This window comes from Phycodurus eques, chromosome 2 (assembly GCF_024500275.1).
Source record: "Phycodurus eques isolate BA_2022a chromosome 2, UOR_Pequ_1.1, whole genome shotgun sequence".
In the NCBI taxonomy this organism is placed as follows: domain Eukaryota; kingdom Metazoa; phylum Chordata; class Actinopteri; order Syngnathiformes; family Syngnathidae; genus Phycodurus; species Phycodurus eques.
In genome coordinates this window covers 39,938,887-39,966,140 of record NC_084526.1, presented here as the reverse complement: position 1 = coordinate 39,966,140, position 27,254 = coordinate 39,938,887, and the positions used below count along the sequence as shown (strand labels likewise).

The window sequence follows — 27,254 nt, the reverse complement described above, 5'->3', positions numbered from 1 at the left end:
GACGCAAATTAACAGTAACATTTTACGACACGGGTATTTCCACGCTACCACTTTTAGTGCATTTAAATTACAGTGTATAGATATAGTGTTCCCGTGACATCCTGATTCACTTTTTACTAAAAATTCCAGCGGATGAGGATTGGGAAGGGAAGGGAAAGGGGAGAAAAAAAAAAAAAAAAAAAAAAAAAAAAAATTACCCACACTCTAAAATGTTATATTGTCTATTGTATATAGTGCATGTTGTATACACCCTTGATAGAAAATTAATAATTTTAGTGGAAACTGTCTTCTGACATAATAATTATAAGCAGGTGGGATTGCAGTTTTTCCTGTAGTGTTCAAAGGGGGAACCACCATCTCACACACAGTACTGCATATGCAATAGAGTGAGCGGGTTTATTTAGACAGGGGTTGGAGGAGGTGGTTTGGAGAACCTCTAAACATGACGCACACACGCAAGCGGGGAGGAAAACGGCCGAGAGACTCACTGAAGGCGGCATACGAAACATGAGGTCGATTAGCCAAACAAACCACAGAAGGCATTGAAACGTCCGCGCGGGTCGCATGAGGCCGAGAGACTTTTGAGGTTGCCTTTGACTTGAGGTTCTTGACCTGTGGTCAGCGATGCCGCAACAGAGAAGGGCAACCCAGGCAACGGCCGAGGGCACGTAGCCGGAGAGACAAAATAGTTACCGTGCTTTAGACACTGCGACGACAATGTCAGGGGTGCCCCATACGTGACCTCTTACTACTTGTTGCCGGCTAGTAGCGAAGAGGGGCCCAGAGAAACGGCCATATGAGTCGACTTTAACACGCCACACGGGAATCGACTCATCGCATATTTACGGACGACTTTAGACTACTGCTCTCTGGAGCAGCGAAATGTTCGGCCAACAAGGCGAGAACCGCGCGGGTCTGCGAGTACGAAAATAAGCTGGCGGTGGGTGAGGACAACGGTCAGCCACACTAGCTTCAGCTATTACGATGGCCACTCGTTTTAAAACATACTAGACATTTTGAATGGTTATTACGTTTTCAAAATGACAAACCTGCATTTAATTTTTGGGCCTTAAGCACGGACGCTCAAGTACCCCATTCAAATTGCACTACTACAACAACTAAAGCGCCTTTTTAATTGCTTCGCGTACTCAGGAGTCACCCATGTCCCAGCTGCCTTAAAAAAATAAACATTTTAAAAGAGAGGCCTGAAAATGTTACATTAAAGCAACCATTTTTAGGGGATTTCCAGTTCATGAGCTCTCTTTAGTGATTGGCTGGGACACATCACGTGATTCTACTGCTGCCTTGAACAGGTCAAGATGTCAATTCTGACTGGGCGCTAGCAAACTGGTTCATTGCTCTGTAAGGGAAATACACCAACTACCTTCTGCAGCCTCGTATTTTTTGATGCCGTAGCATACAACAGTATGATTTAAGTCTTTTGAATTAAACTGACGCCATGAGGGGGGAATGTAATTAAAATTAAAGAATCACATACCTGTTCTGACCCATGTTGAGATCTCAAAGAGTTTTCCAGCCATTCGTTTTCCATAGTGTTTGCCCTCATGAAGGTCACGGGGCGATCTGAAGCGTAGCCCAGGTAGGTAGGTAGGTGTGTGTGTGCGCGCGCGTGCACAGGGTGTTACACCAAGGACTGGTTGCCAGTCAAGCACGAGACCGCCACCACTAACATGACCATCCACACAGTCACTGAGTGGGAATTGAACCCAAGCATATTTAACCACTTATTACACACACATTTAACAAAGCAGTGTGTTACATGTTAAAACCACGCACATAATGCTATATATATATATATTTTTTATATTTTTTTTTTTAAAGGAAACCCATTCTAAGAATCTGCTGTGTGGAAAAGTTTGTCCACTATTAAGACTTCGTACTGTACTTTATTGTGCAACATTTTCGTACTCAAAAAGCCTCGCTCGGCATTCAAATAAATACTTTGATTGAAACTATGGTTTTAAACAATTGCAAGCCTCAAAAAGACAACATTAGGAACGTGCTAACTTACACAAAAACCTTTGCTGCGTGTAAGGTTGAATATCAGTCCGCCTCCAAACGAGTCATTTTTGCAAAACCAAAACTTGCTAGAATAAAACATCTCTATTGTCGGGTTTTTTTGCAAACCACATGTACGTAAGTGAACGTATCATGTCAACATGAAAAGGACTGATTGTTTCTGGAGACGTTAAGCAGCGTTGTAGCGGTATACATTTTTCATCCTCAAGCTCGCGTTCCAAATGGAAGACTACATTCTTTTCGCCAAATGGGCTCCATTATAATAAACGACTCGCTTGGCTTTCATACAGGCGAACCCCCCGCAGGCTTCCTCATGTTACATTTTGAGACTGGAAGGCTTTTTGTGGCCACTCGAGGAGTCAAACTCTATGCCAACTTCAAGGCCGTGGTGGTCCAACTACGAATATTAGAATAGAATGGCTTCAACGGCCTGTAATTATTCACGTAGCGCTTGAATTCAGGCTGACAGCTTCAGTAGCGAAAGCGTGCACGATGTCATTTGAAAGCATGCGTCTGACGAGAGTTGAAAAGGCCCCTCTGGGCGCGTACAATGTCTTTCGCACGGGAGCCCAAGGTCACGAACCGACCCCTAAAACTGATAGAATGGGTGGTGGTGGAGGGGCCTCGCCATCACTGCTCATGTGCGTTTGGGATCATGAAAAATGGCACATGGTGACGCCATGTGGTTAAATTGCCACACTGGGGTGCAAACTGTTGACTAAATTCTACTGCAGCTACCTTAGATTGGGAAACAAATGTGAATATATTTTTTTTAAGCAGAACTATAATACACTAAACATTGTATTTAATATTAGTTTATAACTTGTTGGATGAGTTAAAAACTCATTGCAACTGATATGTATCATGTTAAAAGCATGAACCTAAAACGAACAAAAGTTTAGAGGTCAAATTAAGTTTGCTTTAATGTTTGACTACTATTCAGCGATTTAGTACTTTTTGGGCTGCATACTTTTCTCTGACCAAGAGCTCAATGGAAAGTGTTTTTTTATTTTTAATTTCCAAACTAGGCTTTTCTGTAACTTTGCCTCACTAGTAACATGCAGTTGTCCTACTAGCATGCAGAAAAGTCTTAGCAGAAGGCAGTAATCGAGCGTTTCAGGTCCATGTACTAGTATGCTCCTTATCCTAACTAGAAGGACCGCTAGATGTTACTAGTGAGGCAAAATTGTGTACTAGTTGACAGCTGAATACTAGCAGTACTACCAGTGACAAAATTGTACTCCTCAACCTATAGTGCTTAAACTACCATTGACCTTAAAGCTGGATGATGTCACACAACTAGCCGAATGTGGACCTTCTCACTTGACACACTTTTTCTATTCCACTTGACTAGCGTTGCTGAGCAAAGCGTTCACGTTTCCGAGGACGGCCTAGTTATCGTGAGGAAGAGGAGGTTGAAAACAAGCAGACCCAGCAGATTTTTCACTGACGGGTCTGCTTTCCATTATGCAGAGGCGCGCCGCCGCGCCGCAGGACCGAGCGCACCGCGAGGCAAGCCAGTCCCACCACAGACTCCAACCTGCTGCAAACACCACATGACTAAAGTGCGCGGCCTCGACCGAGACTCTGCATCGTTTGTGTCTGTTGCGGGGGATTAGAAAGATGACCAGACGTCTCGGCCTCCGTGTCATTAGCAAACTGCTTTTTGCACAATCCTTTATTCGAACAACAAACAAAACAAAACGCTGGATGCCTGAAATTAAAAAGACAGAACAGATTGTTGTAGAACTCCAGCAGACAATATAGTGTTAGGCGCTCATACTGAAGACAAAACATGAGGCGTGAAGCAATTCAGCAAGGCGCATCGGAAAACCCATGTTGCCCATTTCAAAGTCCAAAAGTCCTGACAGTCGTCGTCTTCTTGGGAGGGAATAAATATGCAAATGAAGATGGAGATCACAGTTTGGGGAGAAATCGCTACAAAACCTGCGGCACAACTCGAATGGAGGAGATTTAGACGCGCCAATAAAAATGAATTTTTAAAATTAACAGGGCTCAATATGGTGTACTTTGGTTTAATTGGCAAAGGTTTAAAAGTTTAAAACCCACAAAGATTTAATGACATTTCCACATCAAGATCCACTGAATTAGTCTTAAAACAAAAAGTGTGGAAGCCATGCGCAAACTTGTTTAAATTTAGAGGCCTTGTCAAGTGAATTCCGAGATTCAAACTATGTAGAACTGAATGGAGGCATAGCGTTCAACTACTTTTGTCATTTTAGTTTTTCCAAGTAATGGGGAGGCTAAACTGGCAGCAGCTATATATAACACTGACCGCCGTTGTTCATAGTGGCTATCCGATGCAATTGCAGATTACTAATACCGGTTTCGCTCACGAGCTAGCTGGTAGCTGGAACTTCCACTTGCCGAGTGTGAAGCCCCACGCCATCCAATTGGGATTTATTCCAGAAGCCGGCGACTTTAAGGGGGTCGATATTTGTGACTCAAATATGTAGGCATGTGTAAGGCAGTAAGAAAATGCTTGAAGTAGCAATTTTTCAGCCGGGCGTGATTTCACACATTTACTGGACACGCCCACAGCATATGAGAGCGGAGACAATGGCTTGATTTTTCACTATGAAGCCACGTTTTTTCTTTTTCCAATCATACCAATTTGCCTGGGTTGTTGACAACACTTTTCCCAAAAAAAATGTCTTCACTTTACAGGAACTTTAACTGGCAAATTTTGAAATGGGGGGGGGGCACCTCTTGAAAAAAAAAACATCTGGTCGAAGTACCTGCTGCAAGATGCGATGATGAAAGTGATCGCGCAAGTGAGAGAAAAAATTAACTATGGAGCAAAGAACTACATTATTGTTGTGCTTTAGCCTGTATCATTTCCTTTGAAGACATCCAATTCAAATGCAAGCGCAAGTCGGAGGGAAGCATGAGCGTGGGGACAACCAATGAGGGACCCAAACAAAAAAACATTTTAGTAGCTTGAACAAACAAATCACAATCAATGAATTATGCCCCCCCCCCAAAAAAAACAACCCTGATTATTTTCAACACAAGCAAACACTATTTGTGCGCGTCTGAGCGCTGGTGCCGCCCACATTTTACGCACCGGGGAGGTGTCACTTCAGACGTGCCTGCCTGAGTCGGGTGGGGAAAAGATCGCAGACTGAACCTAAGGGCGCTGCGGTTCAGACACGCCGACGAGTCACCCGGACACGGGCGGCGGCAAACAGAGACGACGAATGGATCGAGAAGGAAATGTACAAAATAAACGAGGGCAGTTCTTGCAGTGGAATCTATCTTTTGATTAGTTGCCATCTCCAGTGCAAAAAAAAACCTAAAAACAAGCAAAGTCCTTTAGGACCGCACGTTTTTTTTTATGTTTGTTTGTTTGTTTGTTTGTTTTTTTACATTTTAGTCTAAACAGTTGCAAATATGCCTGCCACATTATCGTAAGTTTATACTTTGTGCACAGAAAGCTTATCTTAAAATCTAAAGCGCATTAAAGACTTTTTGTTTAGATACTCTTCGTTGACAAAGATCCAGAGAGCGTTCACTTCAAATTCCATGTAGCCCCCGCACTCACTGGGTGTGAGGGCTCAACATGTACCTGGAAGAGGAGGAGGAAGGAGATGAGGAAGCGGAGACGAGCAGGCTTGGGATGGCGATGCTGGTGCTAGGCCTGATCAATGCGCTCATTCAAATACGGGCATTTGGGCCTTTTTCAATGCAGCTCTCCTCGTGAAAAAGGCCAACACTGATAATTCCGGGTGGTTCCGCTCAGTGGAGAGAAGATACCTCAGCAGTCCAGTTTGCAGTTCTTCACCCGAACCGCCTATTGTTTGACTTTTTTTTCTTTTTTTTTTTTTTTTTTCTCTTCTCGTCGTCGTCGTCGTGAAGAAGAACAGAAAAATGACAGCAGTGGTGCACAGAGAAGAGCGAGCCGTTGCAAGGAATGCAACTTGTGTCTCCGCTTGGGAAGAGGTGCTGGAAAAGCTGGCTCTCAAGGAAGCAGGGACACGAGGGAAGAGGAGGAAAATCTTGCAAGAGAACAAAGTCGGGCAGTGTTCCTGTTCATCATATGTTCCACATGTGTGTGTTTGTGTGTGTCACGTGTGAGATGAGGGAGCGGTGTTTGGCGTGTATATGTGTGAGCGTATGCATGTGGCTTCGTAGGCGATGTGTGCGTTTGCGCCTACAAGAGGTCAACGCGGCGGTAGTACAGCAGGTAAGCGGTGCGCTCTGCAATCTGCTTGACCACCAGGTACTGGTTGATCACCTTCACCGCCTGGTCGTCGATGCGCAGCCAGCCGTTAAGACCGATGTGGAAGACGTCCGTGGTGTAGTGACCGCCTGTCGCGCTGTTCCCGTGGTGATAGACCACTGCCGGGGACAAAGACAAACATTTCTTTCAGAGTTTGCAACCGCAGTGTGGTTACCCAGTAAGCTAACAGTTAGCCTAGCTCCTCTTAGTCTAACTTTTCTGGCAGTCTTGATGCCCCGTGGCACCATGCTGCCTCTCACAGGTTCGTCTCGGTACTACGACAGACGTGGTTCCGGGAAGAGACTAGCGATTGACGAGTGTGTGTGATGTGTTGTGTTGTGTTTTTCATCTCAAGTACAACACCCAGTAAGCATCCATATTCTTTCCCCTCATGTGTAGGGGTCACACATTTTGAAAACGGGTTAAGATTGCGAAGCAGAATTCAGACGCCAATAAAAATGTCGGAAATTAACTGTTATCATTCTTAAAATCTATGCGGGGGGAAAACGTCATCAAAATTTGAAGAAAGCTCATTTCTGGCCAACATTGAGAAGAGCTGTTCCAAACATGAACACGATCCAAATTAAACTGGGACCGGTTACAGAATGAACCCAAGGTAGATTATAAAATTTTAAAGCAAACAAAGTCACTGAACTCACCTGCAAAGAGCCTGTATGTTCTTTGGCCTTTCACAACTTTGCTCCTCACTCCAGAAGACAGGAGGTCTGCAGGATATCACATAAAAGGCTAAGTATACACGCCATTGCGTTACATCCTGTTCTATTGCTGTCCTTATTGGGAGCAAATGTGAACATTGGTGCTTGAAAATAGGCATGTGAATAAAGTAAAGATAAGGCACTCCTTGTTGGTGACAAAAAGATACATTACTATTAAAGATCTGTACAAGAAAATATAAACTTTGATTTGTAGAAGTGCCTTGCAAATAAAACTCCCAATAAAAGGTTTTACTCAGACAGTGGTCTCATAAAACAGTCATACCTTTGCTTATTTCTAGGTCAACGGGGTACTCGATGATCTTGTTGAGTTTCTGACAGCCTCCAGTCTTCTCAAAAACAAACCTCTTAAGGTGGAGCACGAGGACGGGGGGCAGCTCTTCCAGGGTCACCCTCCGACTGACCTCAATCTGACACGAGGGACAAACGTGTGTGCAATCACTACTAATTGTGGGGGTACAAGATCTGTCCCCAGACCATTATAAAAACGTTGGGGTGACGCTGATTTATAAGCGAAGAGCTTAAGATAAAAACCCAGTAAAAAATGTTGCAAATACGAGAGAAGGCGACACGAGAGAAGAGAAAAGAACAGTTCGATCCCGCCAAGTGATGACTTGTAAATCATTTCAGTGTTTTGGAGGAGTTTAACACACACCACGGTCTGCAGCAGGTTCAAGTCAACCTAAAATGAAGAAAACCTTTACCACCCCCGCACGTTCCAGAACAATCAGACGACGACGACAACAAATCTCAAAGCCGCTGTGGTCACGGGAATCGGAATGCATGTTGCATTCCTGTCGTACTACCAAATGGACCAAATAAAACTCTTGTGTACAAGCTAAGAACAGTACCGGCGGTGACACAAATAAATCATGTCAAACAGCACATAGCATCCATGTGTGGTGCTTCTTTCATACCTCCTGCTTGCTTTTGGAAGTGTAGCCCTGGACCGACTCTCTTGCGACGAGCGTTTCCAGGGCCTCTTGGACCGTGCGGACCTTCTCGGACTGGATGTCCAGCTGGAGCGTGAAGAAGGGCTGCAGCGTGGCCGACTCCTTGGAGTTCTGCTGATACACCACCGACCTGCCGCAAAAGCACAACACCAGGTCAGAGAACACCAACAATAAATAAATATATATATATATATATATATATATATATATATACACACACACACACACACACACACACACACACACACATATACATATATACACACACACACATCTATATATCTATCTATATATATATATTATATAAAACATGGTATTTGGCTGCCCATCACTTTTTTTGGTTTGTCTCAGATACAAAATTAGGGGTTGAACAACTAGAATTTTTTTTGTCCTCTTACTATAATGTGATGGAAGTTGAGTCAAAGTCGATTAATCGATACAGTAGATTGACGTTTTCAGCACAGCGGTTTCAAGTAATTACATATTTTGACAGAACGGCATAGAAACAAAAACAAAAATACAACACATCATTATGCTGAACATAATTGTTTTAATTAGTAAAAAACATGCAAGTCACCATAAGTCCACCACACCAAAAACTAATGCGTGGAACACACTAAATCGGCACTTGGTTCCGTCTGGAAATTATGTTGACCCGCCACCACAGTACTTTAATTCCAAAATATTATGTAATGTCAAATGATACAGCTGTATATATAATACAGTAATTTTTTGCTGCTCACCCGAGAATCACGAGGTCCTCGTGGGAGCCACCATATCATATCTGTCCTGATGGATTTGCAGGTCATTGACCGGCGTGGGCACAGCGCCACTCGTTAGCTGCTTTTTCCCTATATATCTGCTAAACTCCCGTCATCCATCACAACGCTGTCTGGTTTTCCTGATTTTCAGGGTCAATTTTATTGCATTCTACTCGAGCGTGTTATACACAAGAAACTACGGTAGCCGACTTCAAGTCTTAAACGTCGATGAGGAGTAGTACAAGCAACTAATCAGTCCAACCCCTAAGCACAAATAAAGCCTTAATAATAGCAAACGTATTATTTGTCATAAAATGCTAGTATGAAAACATTGCAAAGATGGAGGGAGGCAAAGTTCTGCTTGGATGAACATAGCGTTGAATTCCCTTCACATTCGCCAGACATAACACCAAAGGACTTTTCGTTTTAATAGGGATATCCTAAAGATTATGTTTACGCTGCCAAACCTAACAAACAAAATCTAAGTATTAGCCAGTCAAAGAGAAAGTAAATTTTTAGGGATACCCTGTATTCAAAGCTACTGATGGACTGTTCATATGGCAATCTCATTGTCATTGGGCAACAAATGTTTCCCTAAAATGCACCAACATTAACTACTACCCAAAATAACCATCGGGAGCAAATGAGCAGACAAAAATACCCCTCCCCCCCCCCCCCCCCCCCGTTCCATTTTTGTTCTGCTCTCAAACAATGTTGGGAAAATCTTGCAGTCAGTGCCAGACCAAAAGCTCATACAACATGTTATTAAGGCCAGCTTCGCCCACTCTGGTTCTTGCTTTTCAAGCGGGCAAGAGGTTAAAGTGTTTCTGTGGGTGGATACCACACGCCGTCTCTGTCTTGATACATTTACAAAAGCAGCGCCGCTATTTTAGTTTTGGTTTGGTCCGCGTACCTAATGTGTCCTCCAAATATGTCAGTGATGGGCGTGCGGACAAAGTCAGCTTGGCGAGTGATGGAAGTCTTGTTGCGGGGGCCAACTTGCTCCCACTCGTCCTCGCTTCCCTCTTCGCCCTTGTCAGCGTTGTCTTCCTCCACACCTGGTGGGGACTCTGGGCCGTTGGGTGTGGGGGCTTCTGATCAAAACACAGGAGGGAAAACGTCCACCTCATCCTCTCTCATAAACTGAACATTCCCAAAAATGTCAATAGTAATTCTGCACACTGTGCAGGTGACGCACGCGTGTCAAAGGTGCTTACTTTCTTCCTGAGGCGAGATTAGTTTTTTCAATGCCAGCATCTCCTCGTGCAATCCATTTAGAGTGAAGCCGAGATACTCCTCTGCATCTTCCTGTCGACCCTGGAACCAGATCATCATCACCGATTAAAACGCAAAGAATGCCGACCAGCATAGAAAACTCGAGTCAAGGTATTTGCTTGTACACAAATTACAAATCTCGTTACTCATACAATTTGCAAAAAAGATGTATTCAGCACATTACACAGCTTCTATTTCCATGCGTTGCCAAATTGTAACTAATTAAATATGTGCAATTTGGAAAACTACGAACAGTGGATTCCAGTACGGTGTGTCCCTGAAGACATGAAGAAAAAGTAAACACACAACAAAGTTTGCGATCTTGAGGTGGCCCACCTTTTCCGAGAGACTGGACTTGATGAGCGTGAGGAGTCCGTAAATGTACGTTGGCTCAAAGGGAACGCCTGGCCGAATGTCTTTCACCAGTTTATCCCCAACAGCTGTGAAGAACGCTTTGGGTCAGTGATGCAAAGAAAAAAAAATTCCATCTTCTGGAAACACAGCTTACCTGGTTTGGGTTTAGCTGGCACCGGCATGTTTGTGAACTCATTCACCAGCCTCACACTTAGTCGGGACACAAAAGACAGCCAGTCAGCAGAGCACGTGGATAGTCAACGAAACGTCAGGGTGACATTGTTACTCACAAGTTGTCTATCATGGGCGTGGAGGTACATGCTCTCTGCGCTTCACTGTGCAGAGGAATGGACTTCATCAGGTGATACATGGGAGGACACGCGATGAGGGCCTGGAGAGTCTGAGGGCTTCGAGTCAGGAAAGAAAAATCGGCAGGGTTAAAAGGTTGTTGATAATTCATGTGTTCAGCGTTTCCCAACCTTTGAGCCAAGGACATTTTAGATTTTCAAAATCTCACAGCACACCACCAGAACAAAAAGTCTGGAAACAAAAAAGGATACAAAATATTGACTAACTCAACCAATTATATTAGCGCGTGTGTGTATTTGACAAGTCGTGTATGTTGTATGAATGGCAACAGGGGTGTACTGGCGTCTAACTCAGCTGACTTCGGGCGAAAGGCAGGGTACACCCTCAACTGGTCGCCAGCCAACTGCAGGACACATTCAAATTGTCTTTAGCGGTGCTCAATTTTTAGCAAAAACTAAAAAATGTCCAGACACTCAAAACAACTTTCCATCGAACTCTGTAAAAACTGTATGAAAACAAATAACCTGGAGTCCTGTGCCCGGTTTAAATTATCCAGTACCGCTTTGAAAAAAAGAGGGGGTAATGGTGCTATTACACATTTGTGAAGGCAGATGGTGAAAGGATACAGCGTTGATGTAGCACCAGTTTCCTTTGTTGATGAGTCCTCTCGGCTGCAAAGACACTGGTTTATGTATCAACTTCACATTCTCTATAAGTTCTGGGGATTAAACAGACAACAATCTTAAAACAGGCAGCCTTCTTGCACACTCATCAACATGCAGTAGGGTGCTCTCGCATCGTAACGCGTGTTCCTTCTTCCAACCGTGTCTCTTGTGACAGCAACGCGAGAGACGTGTGAACAGGAGCAAGGTTATGTTGTACCACGCCTAGGAAGGGAGACTGCCACTAGAACACAGCTCCCATGGTAACGTGGACAGGTTGGAACGGGGGAGACCATTTTTACCACCTCATCCTAAATCTGTGTAGTTATATATATAAAAAAAACAACTAATTGTTAATCCTAAGACTCCCTGTTACAAAACACATGTTTCATAATGGGACAACACTTAATACAACAGTAACGAAAACCATCTTGCTTAACACATTGTTATTGTGCAAAATTGAAAATCACAGACAGACTAAAGCTCTGTTTTGAGTTAATGACTACAAATATGCTCTTGAGTATCAGCGTAAAATTAAACCAGTCTGTGAGCCTTTCAGACTCTGGAAACACTCCAGAGGAGGAACTCAAAAACTATACAAGGCACGATTGTTTAGCGGTGAGTACACGTTACCATGTTTGTCAGGTATTGTCTTGTCCAGTCTTAAAAATACGGCCGCGCAAAAAAAAAAAAAAAAAAAAAAAAAAAAAAACAAAAAAAAAAAAACACATTTCTCACACTGGATGAAAACACTACCATCTGCAATGCAACCACCACATCTAATGTATACAACAGAACTCTATGAAAAGTACTCATTGTTTCTCTGGCCATATTGTCACCTTTACAAACTTTCCAAGTAAGGAAGTGACTAACTAGACACCAGCATCCACTTCTGTGTCTGGAAGAAGTTATAAAGCAATATTACTTCTAAAATGATGTTAAAGCACCCGTTAACAGATGCACCCTACAGCACTAAAATATACCCTCCCCTTTCTCCGCTCTCGTCGATGGTTCAACCACCTGGATCAACACTGCCACCAAGTGGTCAAAAAGATTGCATTTCTTAACAGGGGATGCCTTGTTCAACAGGCAGTTAACTGTATAGAAAGCTATTCGAGCATTTCTTCTCTCTGACATTTTGTTAAGGTGCATGTACTAGTATGCTCTTGGTCCTCACTCGTAAGACAATTCAGCTCAACAGTAGAGTGACTGTCTTACTAGTGTTTTTTCCGCACAGCCACTGCCGGCCTAGTAGTACCACCTTAAGTTGGATATCAAAAATACTGAATAAATGCTCAAATGAAATTCTAAACACTACTAGTAGGCAATTAATCACTACGAGTGCACGAAGAGACACCAGAAGTAGGAAATTTCTGAAAATTGACATTTCTGCACGCTAGTAAGAAATAATTGTGGAACTAGTTGACAACAGCACCACTGTTGAAACTATTAGACTAGTTAACATTTATGTCGATGTCAACAAGAGCAGTTTTGCCTCAGCAGTAATGTAGTAGTCCAACTAGTGTGCAGAAATCTCATGCAGTACAGGGCAGTAATGGTCGTCAGTCGTTCTACAAGTGCATTGAAATTGTCTTGCTAATGAGGGGGGGGGGGAGCATACTGGTACATGGACATCAAAGATATGGAATAAACACAAAAGCATGCAACTAGGACTCAGAGTGTATTGTTAGAACGCAGATGGCAACTGGTGTACAGGTTGGCCTCATTGGTAACATCTACTTGGCTTACTAATACACCAAAGTAGTTTTACGGGTGTGGAGAAATTTTCCTACAGGAGTGCAAAGCAGTAGTGAGAATTTTTTTCGACTGGTAATACACAATTGTTCTACTTGTGCGGACAAAGAGAATACAGGTGCATTGACCTTAAGATGGTTGGCTATCGAATAAATGCTCAAGCGTGTATATAGTGCAGCGGGGCCTCGGTTTAACCGACCCAGAACCAACTGATTTCGGATTTAACGAACAGAACGGTATGGACATTATAAAAAACAACTAGTTAACATCTAGGGCTTCACGAGCAGTACTAGTAGCACACAAATGTCAACTAGTGCACAGTTCTGCCGCGCTAATAACTTGTAGTTGGTCCGCCTGCAGGAATGTCATACAGACAGTAGTGTACAAAATGTTACTGGTAAGACATTCGTTCAACAAGTGTGCGCTTAATTCTTACTCGCGAGGACAAAATGCATAATAGTGCATGGCCCTTCAGCTGGATATCAAGGATATTAAATGTTCAAACGAAGCATCTTCACAGAATACCTGCAAGCTTAGGAGCCATAGGGTCCTCTGAAACATGGACAGGGCCTTCCTTAACCTCAACAGGTTTCTCCTCGGGTGTCAGGAGAGGAGGGGCAACAACTTCCACGGCATTCTTAACCTCCACAAAGGCCGGAGGACTGCCGGGAAGTGGCTTAGAGTTGTGGAAGAGGCTAGCCCAAGATTTGGGAGGGTTGGTTGTAGGCGCGGACGCAACTGCAGGCGAATGAGACGACTCCGTCGCCGCCGTTTGGGCGGCGCATTGCGGATAGACCTGCTGGGTCGAATCGCCACAGTCTTCTTTGTGTCCATCTGCGCTAACGGGAGTGTCGGACTCCGCCAACCCATTACTCTCAGCCACCTCCCCTCTCTCCGGTTCAGTAGTCGTAGCAGTACAGGCAGGAAGAGGTGACTTGGAGCGGGGGCTCTGTGAATTATCTGAAAGTTCGGGGCTCTGGGGAGCCAAAAGATCTGGCTGCTCATCTGCAGTCCTTGGTCCCTCCGTCATGCATCTGCTTTGACATGTGGACGAAGAGGGGGAAGTTGCATTATTGCCATCCGATAAAGAGGCGGTCCCGCTTTTTAAGTCCGACGAGAAGTCATCAGGGCTATCGCAAGTCCTCTGATTGGCGGTGGATGTGGCTGTCGGAGCAGCTGTCGCCGTCGAGTCGACACTTGGAGAGGAAAGGCCGGTGCCCGAAGAGGTCTTACAGTCCACGTCCTCGGCAATGTGTTGCGAGACACCGAGCGCGTGTCCATTCACGAGTGCTGTCACAGGCGTCCCTTCTGCAGCGCCGCTGCTGCTGGTGTTGTTGCTGCCACCGGCCGATGGGTCCAGGTAGTTGTAGTACCCCGGGGGCCGCTTTTTCTTCTTCTTCCTCTCACGCTGTCCCAGGCCGCCAGGCAGCCCGTCCATGTCCTGGCACGCCTGGTGATTGTCCAGGGCCGAGGCCTCAGAGTCGGGCCCGTCCTTAGAGTTGAAGTGGCCTCCAACAGGGGCGTCACCCGCCGGAGTCGTCGTCATCGTCGTCGTCTGTTGTGTCTTTTGAGCCTGCTGGCAGCCCAGGATGAACTCGGGAGCCTGTGGGTTCAGGGTGCTCGACACCTTGTACAAAGAGTCCTTCACGCCGCTGACTGGTTTGGAGTCCATCACCTCATCAACACCAAACTTAATACGCTGATAGTCATCTCCTGTAAATGACACAGATATACGAATCAATTAGGCACAACTATAGAGATAAAGAAGTTGAACAACTGAATTGAGGGTTCAAATACAGCATAGAGCCCATGGAAATACACAAAAGACCCGAATTATGCAAGATGACACAGATGCTGGTGCATCTCAATAAATTACAATATTGTAGAACATTTATTTTATTCGCTACTGTAGTTCAATTTAGAACAATGATTGCAATAGCTAACAGTTTACATTTCAATGATTGCAATACCTAACAGTTTACATTTCATTTTAATATTTTGATGATTATACCTTAAAGCTAACAAAACGCCCAAATTCGCTATAAAGAAATTTGAATATCCATAACCTAGTAACACAATTACCAAGTCATGTGAAGATTACTATATCTATCCATCTATATAGATCTCTCTCTCTCTCTCTCTCTCTCTAATATATATATATATATAAATTATATATATATATATATATATATATATATATTCTATATATATATATATATATATATATATTATATATATATATATAAATTATATATATAAATAAAAAACACGGATGTTCTTTTTTATCCCACTCACAGTAATTCGCAAAGGTTGAATGAAGCCAACTGGACGTTTTCAGAACTAGTTTTTTTTTATGGTTTTCCAAAAATTTTCAAAAATGACTGACAGTTATTCTATTAGGCTAACGATATGTTAGAAACAATAAAATTTAGTACAGTGGTGCCTTGACTTAGGCGTTTATAGTTTTCCTTTTGGTGAGCTTCCCTTGGCCACCAGGGGCAGTACATCTCAGACAGAGACATTGTCACAACTGCTCAGTAAGCGACTGTAATATTAGTCGTTTTTCACAGAGGATAAAGAATATTCCTGAGTATTGCTATATTATCTGTCTACAAGTGCTGCTATACCGTTTGTGTTCATATATATCTGTTGGTTAAAGGGTTAGAACAGTGACTGCCGATGCCATGTTTGCCCATCTATGGCGTTTTGCATTTTCTGTTAGCATTACGGTAACAGGCATTCGCCAAAGGCAAAGTTATGTGGTCATTCTAAATACACAACATCTGTGTACTACTTTGCTTGACAGTAAACTAAATGGGAGAGGTATTAAACAACTTGTTCTTTATTTGACAAACTGCTGCTTGCTGCGAAGTGAGTGGAGTTTGCTGCCACAATGTAACGCTTGTATAAAAAAAGTTTTTAAAAAAAGGTGACTCTTAAGGCAAAGCACCACTGTACAAATATTTCCTTGTTTAATGAATAAATATAGAATCTGTTTAAATTGAACTACTGAAATAAATGAACTCTTATGAACGATATTCTGACTTATTGAGATGCAACTGCACTTGTAAAGTTTTTTCACCAGAAAAAAAGATGTCTGTCGGCAGGGTTAAAAGTATTTCAAAAATGTAAAGTATTTTTTAGAGCCAGACTATTTTTTTACAACTATGACAGCAGGTTGATACATAAATCAGCATGTGTTTTGAATAAACAATTAAAACCTACCTCGTATTTGTTTAAATATTTATTTTCCAAGTCAAACAAGTCATCGACAAATCAAACATTTTTGTAGTTAGTGTTATGCATGGCTGCTGTGTAAGTGTGAGGTGCAAAATGAAAAAGTGAAAAAACAAGAAATATTAGTGCGTGCAAATTAGGAAAATTGCTTCACTGTAATGACTAAGCAAACTGGTAACGCAAAGTACACAAAGCAGGGTCCTCCAATGGTCAACAGTGTGTGAAGGGCTGCAGTTACCTGCTCTGGCTCAGTTTTTTTTTTTTTTTAAAAAAAAAAGGTCCTCTCTGTTAGTAGGAATGAAATCACACGCCGTAAATGTACAGTGTAGTTGAACTTCAACAAAAAAAAGGCTCAGTCAAGTCAATTTGTTAGATTCAATTCTTCCCGAATAAATGGAAAATCACCTTGGGCTGTTGCAGAGTTGAAATGCATTATTATGCAAGAGAAGATAAGCTAAATAACAGGATTTTGAGCATGCAAAGCTCTACAGATTTGACCAACAGGCAAGAGAAAGAATACAGGCACAAGGTTTAGGAAGCCACCAGTTAGGAAGGCTGGGTTTTTTTAAAGTTTGACAGCAAAATGCACAACAGCGAGTCAAGCCACAGTGTGTCGGGCTCCTCCACTCACCGCAACCCTGCAGTCCCATTGACTCCATTATATATGGTACAGCAGGAGTGCAGTAACCTCCTAAATAGTCAATACAAATCAAGTTAAAGCAAATGTCATGTGCATACGCAGCTTTTTCTTTTAACGCGGCGGTTAATTAGTGGCTTTCATTTAGGGTTTCTTTTAAAACAGTGGGTACGGAAAGTTTTCAGACCCCCTTAAATGTTTCACTCTTTGTTATATTGCAGCCATTTGTTAAAATCATTTAAGTTATTTTTTTCCCCCTCATTAACGTACACAGACCACCCCATATTGACAGAAACGAAATTTAAATTTTTGCTGATTTATTAAAAAAGAAAAACGGAAATATCACAGCCGTAAGTCCTCAGACCATTTGTCGTGACGCTCATTTAACTCAGGTGCTGTCCATTTCTTCTGACCATCCTTAAAATGGTTCTACGCCTTCATTGGAGTCAGGCTGTGTTTGATTATACTGATTGGACTTGTTAGGAAAGCCACACACACCTGTCTATATATGAGCTTACAGCTCACAGTGGATGTCAGAGCAAATGAGAATCAGGAGGTCGAAGGAACTGCCTGTAGAGCTCAGAGACAGAATTGTGGCAAGGCACAGATCTGGCCAAGATGACAAAAAAAAAATTATGCTCCATTTAAGGTTCCTAAAGCACACTGGGCTCCATAATCCTGAAATGGAAGACGTTTGGGACGATCAGGTCCGGCCAAACTGTGCATTGTGGGAGAAGAGCCTTGGTGAGAGCGGTAAAGAAGAACCCAAAGAGCCTGGGGCTGAGCTCCAGAGATGCAGTTGGGAGATGGGCAAAAGTTCTAGAAAGTCAACCACCAGTCGGGGCTTTATGGCCCGACAGAAGCCTCTCCTCAGTGCAAGACACATGAAAGCACGCATGGAGTTTTCTAAAAAAAAAAAAACACCTGAAAGACTTCAAGATGGTGAGAAATAAGAGTCTCTGGTCTGATGAGACAAAGATATAAATTGTTTGTCTTAATTCTAAGAGGCATGTGTGAAGAAAACCAGGCACTGTTCAGCACCTGTCCAATACAGTCCCAACAGAAGTATGGTTCTGGCAGTATCATGCTGCGGGTGTGTTTTTCAGCTGCAGGGACAGGTTGCAATCGAAGAAAAGATGAATGTACAGGGATATCCTGGACGAAAACCTTCTCCAGAGTGCTCAGAACCTCAGACTGGGCCGAAGGTTCCCATTCAAAAAAGACAACGACCCTAAGCACACAGCTAAAATACCGAAAGTGTGGCTTCAGAACAACTCTGTGAGTGTTTTTGAATGGCCCAGCCAGAGCCAAGACTTAAACCCAATTGAGCATCTCTGGAAAGACCTGAAAATGGCTGCCCACCAAAGTTCACCATCCAATCTGACAGAACTGGTGAGGATCTGCAAGGAGGAATGGCAGATGATCCCCAAATCCAGGTGTGAAAAACTTCTACTCCATCATTCCCAAAAAGACTCATGGCTGTATTAGCTCAAAAAGGGTGCTTCTACTAAATACTGAGCAAAGGGTCTGAATACTTATGGCTGTGTGATATTTCAGTTTTTCTTTAATCTGCAAAAGTTTCAACAATTCCGTTTTTTCTGTCAACATGGGGTGCTGCGTGTACATTAATGTGGTAAACAATTAACTTAAAATGATTTTTAGCAAATGGCCTGCAAGATAAAAAGGTGAAAATCTTAAGGGGTCTGAATACTTTCAGTACCCACTGTATATTCTTAAAATAATGAAAAGATATAATTGCACTGATAATCTTTAATTGCAAATACATTTTTGTACAGATGCATGCTAAAAATGAACACTCCCCCCTTCCCAAGCTGGTGACACCAGCTCAGCATGGGATATAAATAGTATTGCCATTTTAAAAGCCTGCTTTGATATAGTGTGTGATAAAGTCTCTAAAGATACAGTGCTCAACATAAATAAAATGAAAAAGTAAGCTTAATTTTTCAGTGAACATGAGAACAATTGTCTGAATTTTGATGTTTAGACGCACCTGTGGTTGTATTATTCTGGATTACATTTACTCCAAAACTTTGTTTTGCTGGTGTGCATTAATTTTCACAACACAATTAATGTGTACGAGTATTTTGTAGGATAAAATGCCATGGAAAGAAAATGATTTTGAAAGGAAACAAGGCTTTCTTACAAATCAGTTGGGGTGTACTCATTTATGTTGAACACTATAGATGGCATCTCAATTCTAATCAAAGAAAAAGGCAAAGTGTAAGTACATACCAGAGGGTTGACTGACACACGGCGCTTTGTCGTTGAACGGTGGAAGCTGTAAAGGGAGAAAAGCCCACATTACAAAGGAAAGACAAAAAGTATAATTCATGGTTGCATGGCAGACCACCGATTTCCCAACCACTCTCAGGTGTGTCGAAATTATGTATTTACCGTACCACAAATACAGCAATCCCTCGTTTATCGGGTTACCTTTCCGACCACCCTTGTGCCAAACTTGTGACATTAACAGACGGGCGTGGCCTGTTGAGGGACATCTGAGTCAGGGAATGAGAATCTAGTGTTGACGGGCTAAACCGTTAGCCACTCTGTTGACTAACTGTTGGTAACTAAGAGTCAGTTGCGGCGAACGGCAGGTTGTGTGTTAATCTGTGCTTGTGTTTGTGTTACCTTGGTTCAATAAATAATAAGCTATTAAAAGCACACTGGCGGCTGTGTCTATTCTTGAACACCGGTGGAGGGATTATAAATTAGTTCTAACAAGCGGTAGGCGGCTATATTAAACTGGCAGATGTTTACTTTGACCATAGACATACCAGGTATGCAATTTAAGGCTATTGTACTTTGCAATAGGCAAATAGTTTAGCAGCTAAGCAGCTTCTTTTACAGTGGGAGGGAAAAGTATGTGAACCCTTTATAATTTCTGTACAAATTGGTCTTTAAATGTAGTCTGAGCATCTAATATATATAGCGAGGAATGAATGTAATGCTTATTTGTTCATCTATTTATGTCAGGAATGCCTCTTGCCAGGCAGAACAATTAAAGGTTCTTCCACTTGATGGTAGAAGGTGCAATTAACCTGTGTACCCACCTGCTGTCATTCATATAACGGAACAACAGCTTTGTGTTCAATTAAAACAGCAGAGATTAAAAACCGTGAGTAAATTGAAATGATTTACTTTTTGTGACATTTTTGGTCAGTGGCGTGAGATTTATGTTAAACGTGCGTGCGCTTTGGCCCAAATGACGATCGCAAACTTTTAGACAATAATCAGAGGACATACTCACCTCATATTGAAGTGTCAAGCAAGCGGAATTGATTGATTGATTATATATATATATATATATATATATATATATATATATATATATATATATATATATATATATATATATATATATATATATATATATATATATATATATATATATATATATATATATATATATATATATATAAAAATAACGTAGTCACATTTAAGTTTTTATATAGATTTAGAGCAGTGCTGCACAGCTGCTACAACATGACTGTACATAATACAAATGAAGAACCATTTCCTCCTCACAAAAACAAAACACATTTCAGAAATAATGTTGAGCTCCTTACCTCTACATAACATCGCGGAGTCACAAAGAACTGATTGATCTCATCAGGGCTGAATTCCCCAAAGATATACTGCGGAAAGACAATACAAACATGAGCTAGGTGGGGAGGCAATAATTGACACGTGTATGTTATTACCTGCTGTGTTCAAAGAGACTATGCTTTGGAAAAGAGGTCAAATAAATAAACACACTCAAGGACATAGTCTCCTCACATTAGGAAATGATTAAAAACTGGATTATTGTTGCATGAGCAAATGTAGCACACCTGAGGCGGTCAAAATCAACTCGGAAATGTTAAGTCATGCCAGGTTAAACATAAACCTTGAGCATTCCCAAAAAAAAAAAAAAAAAAAAAAAAAAAAAAAGGCAGGTTTGTTTGCCATGTGCTACTTTAATTTATTTAGAAAAATAAAAAGTGTGATAGTAACTTCTCTCGTCATGAATGAAAATTCCTTTCAACAGGTTCCAAGGGGTGCTCAGTTTATGACAAGAACGCAAATTTGTTCTTAAGCAAGAACCTACAACTAACCTCCCTTACCTGCTTTAAGTATGCGATCCGAAGACTGTAGCAAGATTATCCGGTTTATTCTGTTAGCCTTGGCTCTTTCCACATGGTGTTCTCCCCTTGTTTGTGTTGGGTCATTCTGGCTTCCCCCCCCACAGTCCGAAAACGTGTTAGGTCCATTGAGGAGTCTTAATTGGTCATAATGGTGTGAATGGGTGTTTAAATAAAAATTGCTCTTCTGTGTTTTGACATTTAGGGAGCACACAACACAAGGACTACAAGGACTGACCACATGAGGTCATTTTCCCCAAATGATTTCTCTGCTCAATGAAATGGCTAGGGACGCACTGATACCAGTTTTTCTCCAGACAGAGTACAAGTGCTATTACTTAGCCCCCGCAGGCCAGCCTGCTCCCTAGGGGGGCCGAGACGGCACCGGCCGCAGACCCCACCGCCTTCTTGCCCTGCTAGAAGGCAGCCTTGAGCAAAGAGTTTCGCCAGCCTGCTCCAAGGTGCAAAATAATGATTTTTACTTGGAAATTACAATGTGAATCCCCTTATTCCCAGCCTTACCGTATGTAACTGTATTACATACAGTAATAGCGCCTCTGTGAATGTCAAAAATAAACAAAAAGGTGTGACGCTAATGACGTCCGTGTCAACCAATCAGCGTTCGTCAGCACAGCTCGCCCCCTTAAGAGTTCCTGGTAGTCTTCAGACGACCCTGGTAAACAAGAGGAACCAAATACTCCTCGGGTATGCAATTTAAGGCTATTGTTTTTGCGCGGTGGAACTCAAACTACCAGGGTAGATAGAGAAGTTCCTGAAAAGGTTCCTGAATTGGAAAAGGGGCTATTTACACTGTCACAGGATGGATCAATGAAAATCAGGAATGATCAGAACGGTACCACCTCTGCCCCAATTTGAGCTGGGAAAAACCCTGATAAGAAATAATCAATCCTAGGGATGGTATGGAGCCCTGGTATTAAACTGGCCCTGGGGCTAAATTATTAAAGACTGGAAATTTACTTTCGCTCGATATTCAAATTTGTGTATAAATTATGTATAATCGTGTATAATGCAGGTAAGTCAAATGGCAATAGTTCGCATTATACATAGGTATAGGGGGAAATGAAAAAGCTTTCACATTTTATAAATGTATGCCGCCATCTAGGTTATGAGAAAGGTGTACACTTTCATTCTAATATGCCGCCAACTAGAGGTTATGAAAAAGGTGTAGTCTACACTTTCATTCCAATATGACAGGGCTACGTATGACTGCAAATATGTACAGTTGTGCTCATAAGTTTACATACCCTGGGAGAATTTGTGAAATATTGTTTTGACTGAACAACAACCATAATTCATTTCTTTATGGTTGTTTTGTTTAATAATAATTATTTTTATAAAATGCTTGACAGTTTTAATTAGAAGCCCATTAAAATAAAATGCGTTTCGCCTAGCCGTTCATGTTTTCTTTAAAGAATTGTACCCATCTTACAAATTCTGCCTTGGTAATAAAACATATGACAACAACTGTATGTTTTGTCATTTACTAAATAAAAGGCTGTGAATTTTTAAATAAGAGCAAGTAAATTTAAAAAAAAAGTATTACATGTTCAAATAAAGTGCTTCAGAATAATTATTTGAATAAATACTTCATGTTTTGATCATATGGGTCGAAGCAAAATCATGCATTGTAAAAATGCGTTATTCATAGGTCGAAGGGTTTTCCAGAATTTTGAGGTCAACTTTGGGGGTGCTCATTATACACAAGAAATTACGGTAACTGCTACCGATGTTGTTGTTTTGAATGTATATAATTTCAAAGATCACAGCTGTCATGCAAAAGTGCAACCAAAGTGTCCATATGAGCAGGCAAAGCGCAAAGGTGACACCGGCTCATCAGCCGCTCCACTGGTTCAATCGTCACGGTAAAACAAACAGCAGAGCGGGGAGGCACACAGAAAAAGAAAGTGCAAGTCGAGCATATAGAACTCTTTGCAAACGAGGCCCCACGTGAGGTCCCGCATTGCTGAAATTGCACTCCGACAAACGACAAATAGCCTGCCATAATCCGATGGCTTCGGGCGGCTAATACAATGACAACGGGGTGAATGTCGCTTTGCTTTCCTCTGTAGGCGTGCCACGCGTACCTCGCTAAGCTGCCTCTGCTGCTGCTTTCCAGAGGATTACAGCAAATTAGCCATCTGCATCATTTTACCACTTCAGCCGGGACAACATAGAGCAGGATCACACATCCATGAGCAGGTATCACAGAGTATCAAAACATTTCAAGTAATCTCCTTGTGGAGTTTAAGGTTCATCAACCCCCCAGTAATACATTCTTTAGAAATAGCTATTTGTAACAATGTGTGCACACCTGCCGAGAGGAGGGAAAGGTCCAGCACTAATGTACACGCATCATCTAATATGGTAAGCACAACACAAACATCTTTGTTGAGAAGCTAAAACATTGAGGATGCCGATACTGTAGTCTTACTCGAAAAATGGTCCAATACAATGACACCAATACCACTTCACCAGCTTGACCTACAGCTTCCAGGGAGTGGGGACCACGTCAGCTCTGCGGAGATACTTTTATGTCGACATGGATGACAACACTGTTAGCCGGTTGCAAAATACGCTGTGCAAAACGGATGAGCAGCTACGCTTGGGAGATGACCGAGGCGGCTGCCCCGACAGGCAGCCTGGCAAGCACAGATGTTATCGAGCCCCATCGTGAGCCCAACACGAAGCGGCCGGGGATGATGCGCTGTGGCGTGGCACGCCGAGTCAAGAGGAGTAAGCAATGGTGTGATAAAGTATCATTTCAATTGCTGTCAAAGTTTGATTTTGTTAAGACGCACCCTCATATTTATTTTTCCTCACTTTATCTGGTAGTTAACCGCGGCGACCATATTCCCTACTTGTATCTCCCACCAGACTTTGTACTTTGTTATCTATGCTATCATTTTGGAGTGAAACAGCAAAGGGATGTGTCTTTCTGTGCACAAATTGCAAAATCAATAAAAAAAGTACTTTGAAAGAAAAGGTGTGTTTAAGTGAAAAGGTGGTCCCACTAATCAAATCCTGTTAATGAATTAGTTAGCTACCACCAATGTAGGTGCCCCCAAGGGAGGGGGTCATGTTTTCTGTCTATCTAGAACTTCCTGGGCACGGCTTTTAGAAAAAACAGGATTTGCCCATAACGGCTAGCTAGGTATTCTTCCAAGGACGTCAGTTCTCCAATTCATACTGATGATGTAAATAAGTCTGTAAATTGGGATTTAATCATTTATGATGGCTTTTACAATCTACATTTCCACAGACATTTCACTAGGGTTGGTCTAGTTCAAAGTATCAAAGACATAACCAAGTTGAGCAGCACTTTTTTATTTTTTTTTAAATAATGGACTGTGCCTTTACGATTTCCTATGGGAACACTGACAGTAAATGCACATTAATATAGTGAACTAGGAAGTATCACTTCCCTCACTATTTCCAGCCTTGTAAATTAAAGTCACTTTTGGCAAAAAGGAAGACTACCATTAGTCAGAAAAAGTTAAAAATGGTCCATAAAGGAGCGCCTGAGGCAATTGATCATGCAGATCGCATTGGATGAACCTGAACGTCATCGTTTAACCAACCCCAACTGTAGCGTTAATAACTGGAATTACTACATTTGATAAATGATTTAACATCTAGACGAGGAATTGACATTGGCGAGCGTCCTCGTGTATGCGGTTGTGTGCTTTGGGGGTCTTTGTTGTGGGCAGTTGGACAGGCTGACATCTGAAAGGAGGACGCCGAACAAGTTTCTGTCCATCGTGGAGAACCCACAACATCCACTGCACAGCACCATCTCCGTCCGGGCAGACGCTTCAGTGGCACGCCGCTGCACTGACAGACTGAGGAAATCCTTCCTCCCCCATGCCATGCGGCTTTTTAATTCCACCCTGAGAGGGAAACGCTAATCTCACATTCCCTCGACTCGACTGTCAACATTTTGGACACTGACCTCCATGCACCTTATTCTGGACCTTCATTGCACACCGGCATTAAGACACCAATTTCATTTTATTAAAACATTAGCTATATGGAATGTGCCAGCATCTCTGTAGAAATTTCTCAACAAAAACAAGGAATAAGCACTTCAAATACCTAATAAATACATTGCTATAATATATAAACTCAAAAGAATTAACTGATGGCTTCCCATACTGCTTTTCTCAAAAATAATGCTCATTTTGCAGTATTTAAGTCGAGTTTTTAGGGCAAGAGACGCCGTTTGAAACATCACGGCAATTTTGACACGTCGACTTGGAGAACCCACCGTAGTTTTGGTCCGTGTACAAGCTTATTGGTGGATACTTTTAACGAAACTTGTTGGCCAATCAAAGAAGGCGTTCAAGTAGCAGACAGAACCAAATTGTTGAGGAGATGTGTTGAAAAATAATCAAGTGCTACTGTTTTATTCTTTTATTCCTACCCTGTAATAAGGATGAAAAGGCATCTTTACTGCTCAATTTCCACTAACAGAGCCAATGATGGCCAGTTGGGGGGGGGGGCAGTTGCATGAACTCGTCCTACCCACGGTCGTTAACTCTCTCAAGTGGACCTTGTTTCGAGTTAGCCGTTGCCTCGAGTAACCCGAATAAAGTTCAGCGTCGCAATGTGTCTGCCTCACCAAGCCGCCCCTCCCCTCCCATGGCACCCATCCGCGTGGGGGGCCCTTTCCTTAAATATAAAACAGAATGTGAAGCACGTCGTTCCAATCACTCAGGCCAATTTAACTGTCGCCATTCAAAAGCTAGGCAGGACGTTAAATCTCACCAACCTGTGCGAAATCAACGGAAAAGTGCCTTTATAAAGCTCATTGTTGTTTTAAAGGCGACAACAAATGAGGCTCAAAACAACATACGCAAACTTTCATTTTGCAACATAGTAGACAGAAAGTGTGTTCTAGAAGGCAGTGGTCGGTAACGTGCACACGGGGAAGGCCCCTAGCCAGAGCAGGTGGGCCATGCGAACACGCAGCACTTTTCGGTGTCACTTCGGAACACACACGGTGGGCACGAATGTACCCTCGCCGTCCAAAGGGTCAAAGCGAGTGGGTAGAACGAGCTTTTAAAGTCATTCCCACGGGCCTTGAGAAATTCGTTTCCAGCTAAGAGAACGTGGGGCCTTGTAAGCTAACCATGCTTCCTGCTGCTGCAGTTTCAATGAGGCTTAGTGGGGGCATTAGCAAGCACTTTTCGACACTTTCAATGAGAAGAGTTGCTAAATTCAATTTATCCCCCGCATCCGTGCCTCCGACTTGTAGCTGTAATGAAACTCTAGTAGAAATAAAAGTGTTTGTCTGACTTTTAAGCGGCCGTGGTGCCCAAAAAGGACGTTAGAGCAAGTTGCAATGAATGCTAGCTCGCTAACTACCTGGTTGCCGTAAGAAGCCATGCTCCCTCCCGGTGAGATTTGCGCTCCTCCACGGACAAGACGAAAACTCTTCCCCGGGGAGACGTCGGAAGCTCAGCGGTGGCCGCCTCGACGGGTGCGCTACTTGGAGGCCGATGTCATGTCCCCAGCACTCAGATGTCTGCGATCCACGGAAAAGCCGTTGAGCAACCTCATGCCGTTCGACTCGCCGTCAGCGCCATTTCTAGCCAGCGTCTTCTTCGCTTGCTAGGCGGCGAGGGGAGGTTGGTCCGTCCGCACATACTTCCGGTGGAGACCTGTCCTTTCACAATAAAAGCCCACAACCCTTATATCTGCGTTCCCAACCTTTATTGAGCCAAGGCACACAATTTACATGAGAAAAATCACACCGCCAAACAAACATTCTCGTCTCAATTTACATCCCAATTTGTTTTACTGAGTGTGTAATCTGGGTTTCCCCAATTGGAATACAAATCAGATTTTGAGTGCTGCCTTGAGATATGAATGATCCAATGCACAAGTTTTCCAAGATTCGAGACGTTGTTCGGATGATTGCGCTGCTTTGATTTGCGAGCAGAAACCTGTGATACGAGCACGGCATGGTGGTTGTGAATTCAACTCACCTCAGAACAATTTGGCTTCGAGCTGTTTTTGACACGTTTTAAGATGACTGTCAAGTTTAACACAAAACAAAGAATTGCATGCTGCATATTCCATATGATAAGTCTTTGAATAAATCACATCGCCATTGATGCTAATGCTAT

The 27,254-nt window shown here is 42.6% G+C and overlaps 1 protein-coding gene across 2 annotated transcripts; it reads right to left on the bottom strand.

The window, feature by feature from the left end:
- Positions 1 to 3,684: 3,684 nt before the first annotated feature.
- usp10 (ubiquitin specific peptidase 10) lies at positions 3,685 to 26,756 on the bottom strand. 2 transcript variants are annotated; one of them, XM_061670661.1, is made up of 15 exons: positions 26,491 to 26,756; positions 20,551 to 20,619; positions 19,214 to 19,259; positions 16,955 to 17,014; positions 13,612 to 14,799; positions 11,296 to 11,387; positions 10,651 to 10,760; positions 10,515 to 10,570; positions 10,343 to 10,446; positions 9,949 to 10,048; positions 9,645 to 9,825; positions 7,935 to 8,100; positions 7,283 to 7,427; positions 6,943 to 7,008; positions 3,685 to 6,402 (listed from the first exon to the last, which is right to left on the bottom strand). In XM_061670661.1, the coding sequence occupies exons 1-15, from the start codon at positions 26,509 to 26,511 to the stop codon at positions 6,215 to 6,217; spliced, it is 2,592 nt and encodes an 863-aa protein (XP_061526645.1). In that variant the 5' UTR covers positions 26,512 to 26,756; the 3' UTR covers positions 3,685 to 6,214. The 2 variants fall into 2 exon arrangements, with proteins under 2 accessions (XP_061526645.1, XP_061526646.1); XM_061670662.1 differs by lacking the exon at positions 16,955 to 17,014.
- Between the last annotated feature and the right edge of the window lie 498 nt (positions 26,757 to 27,254).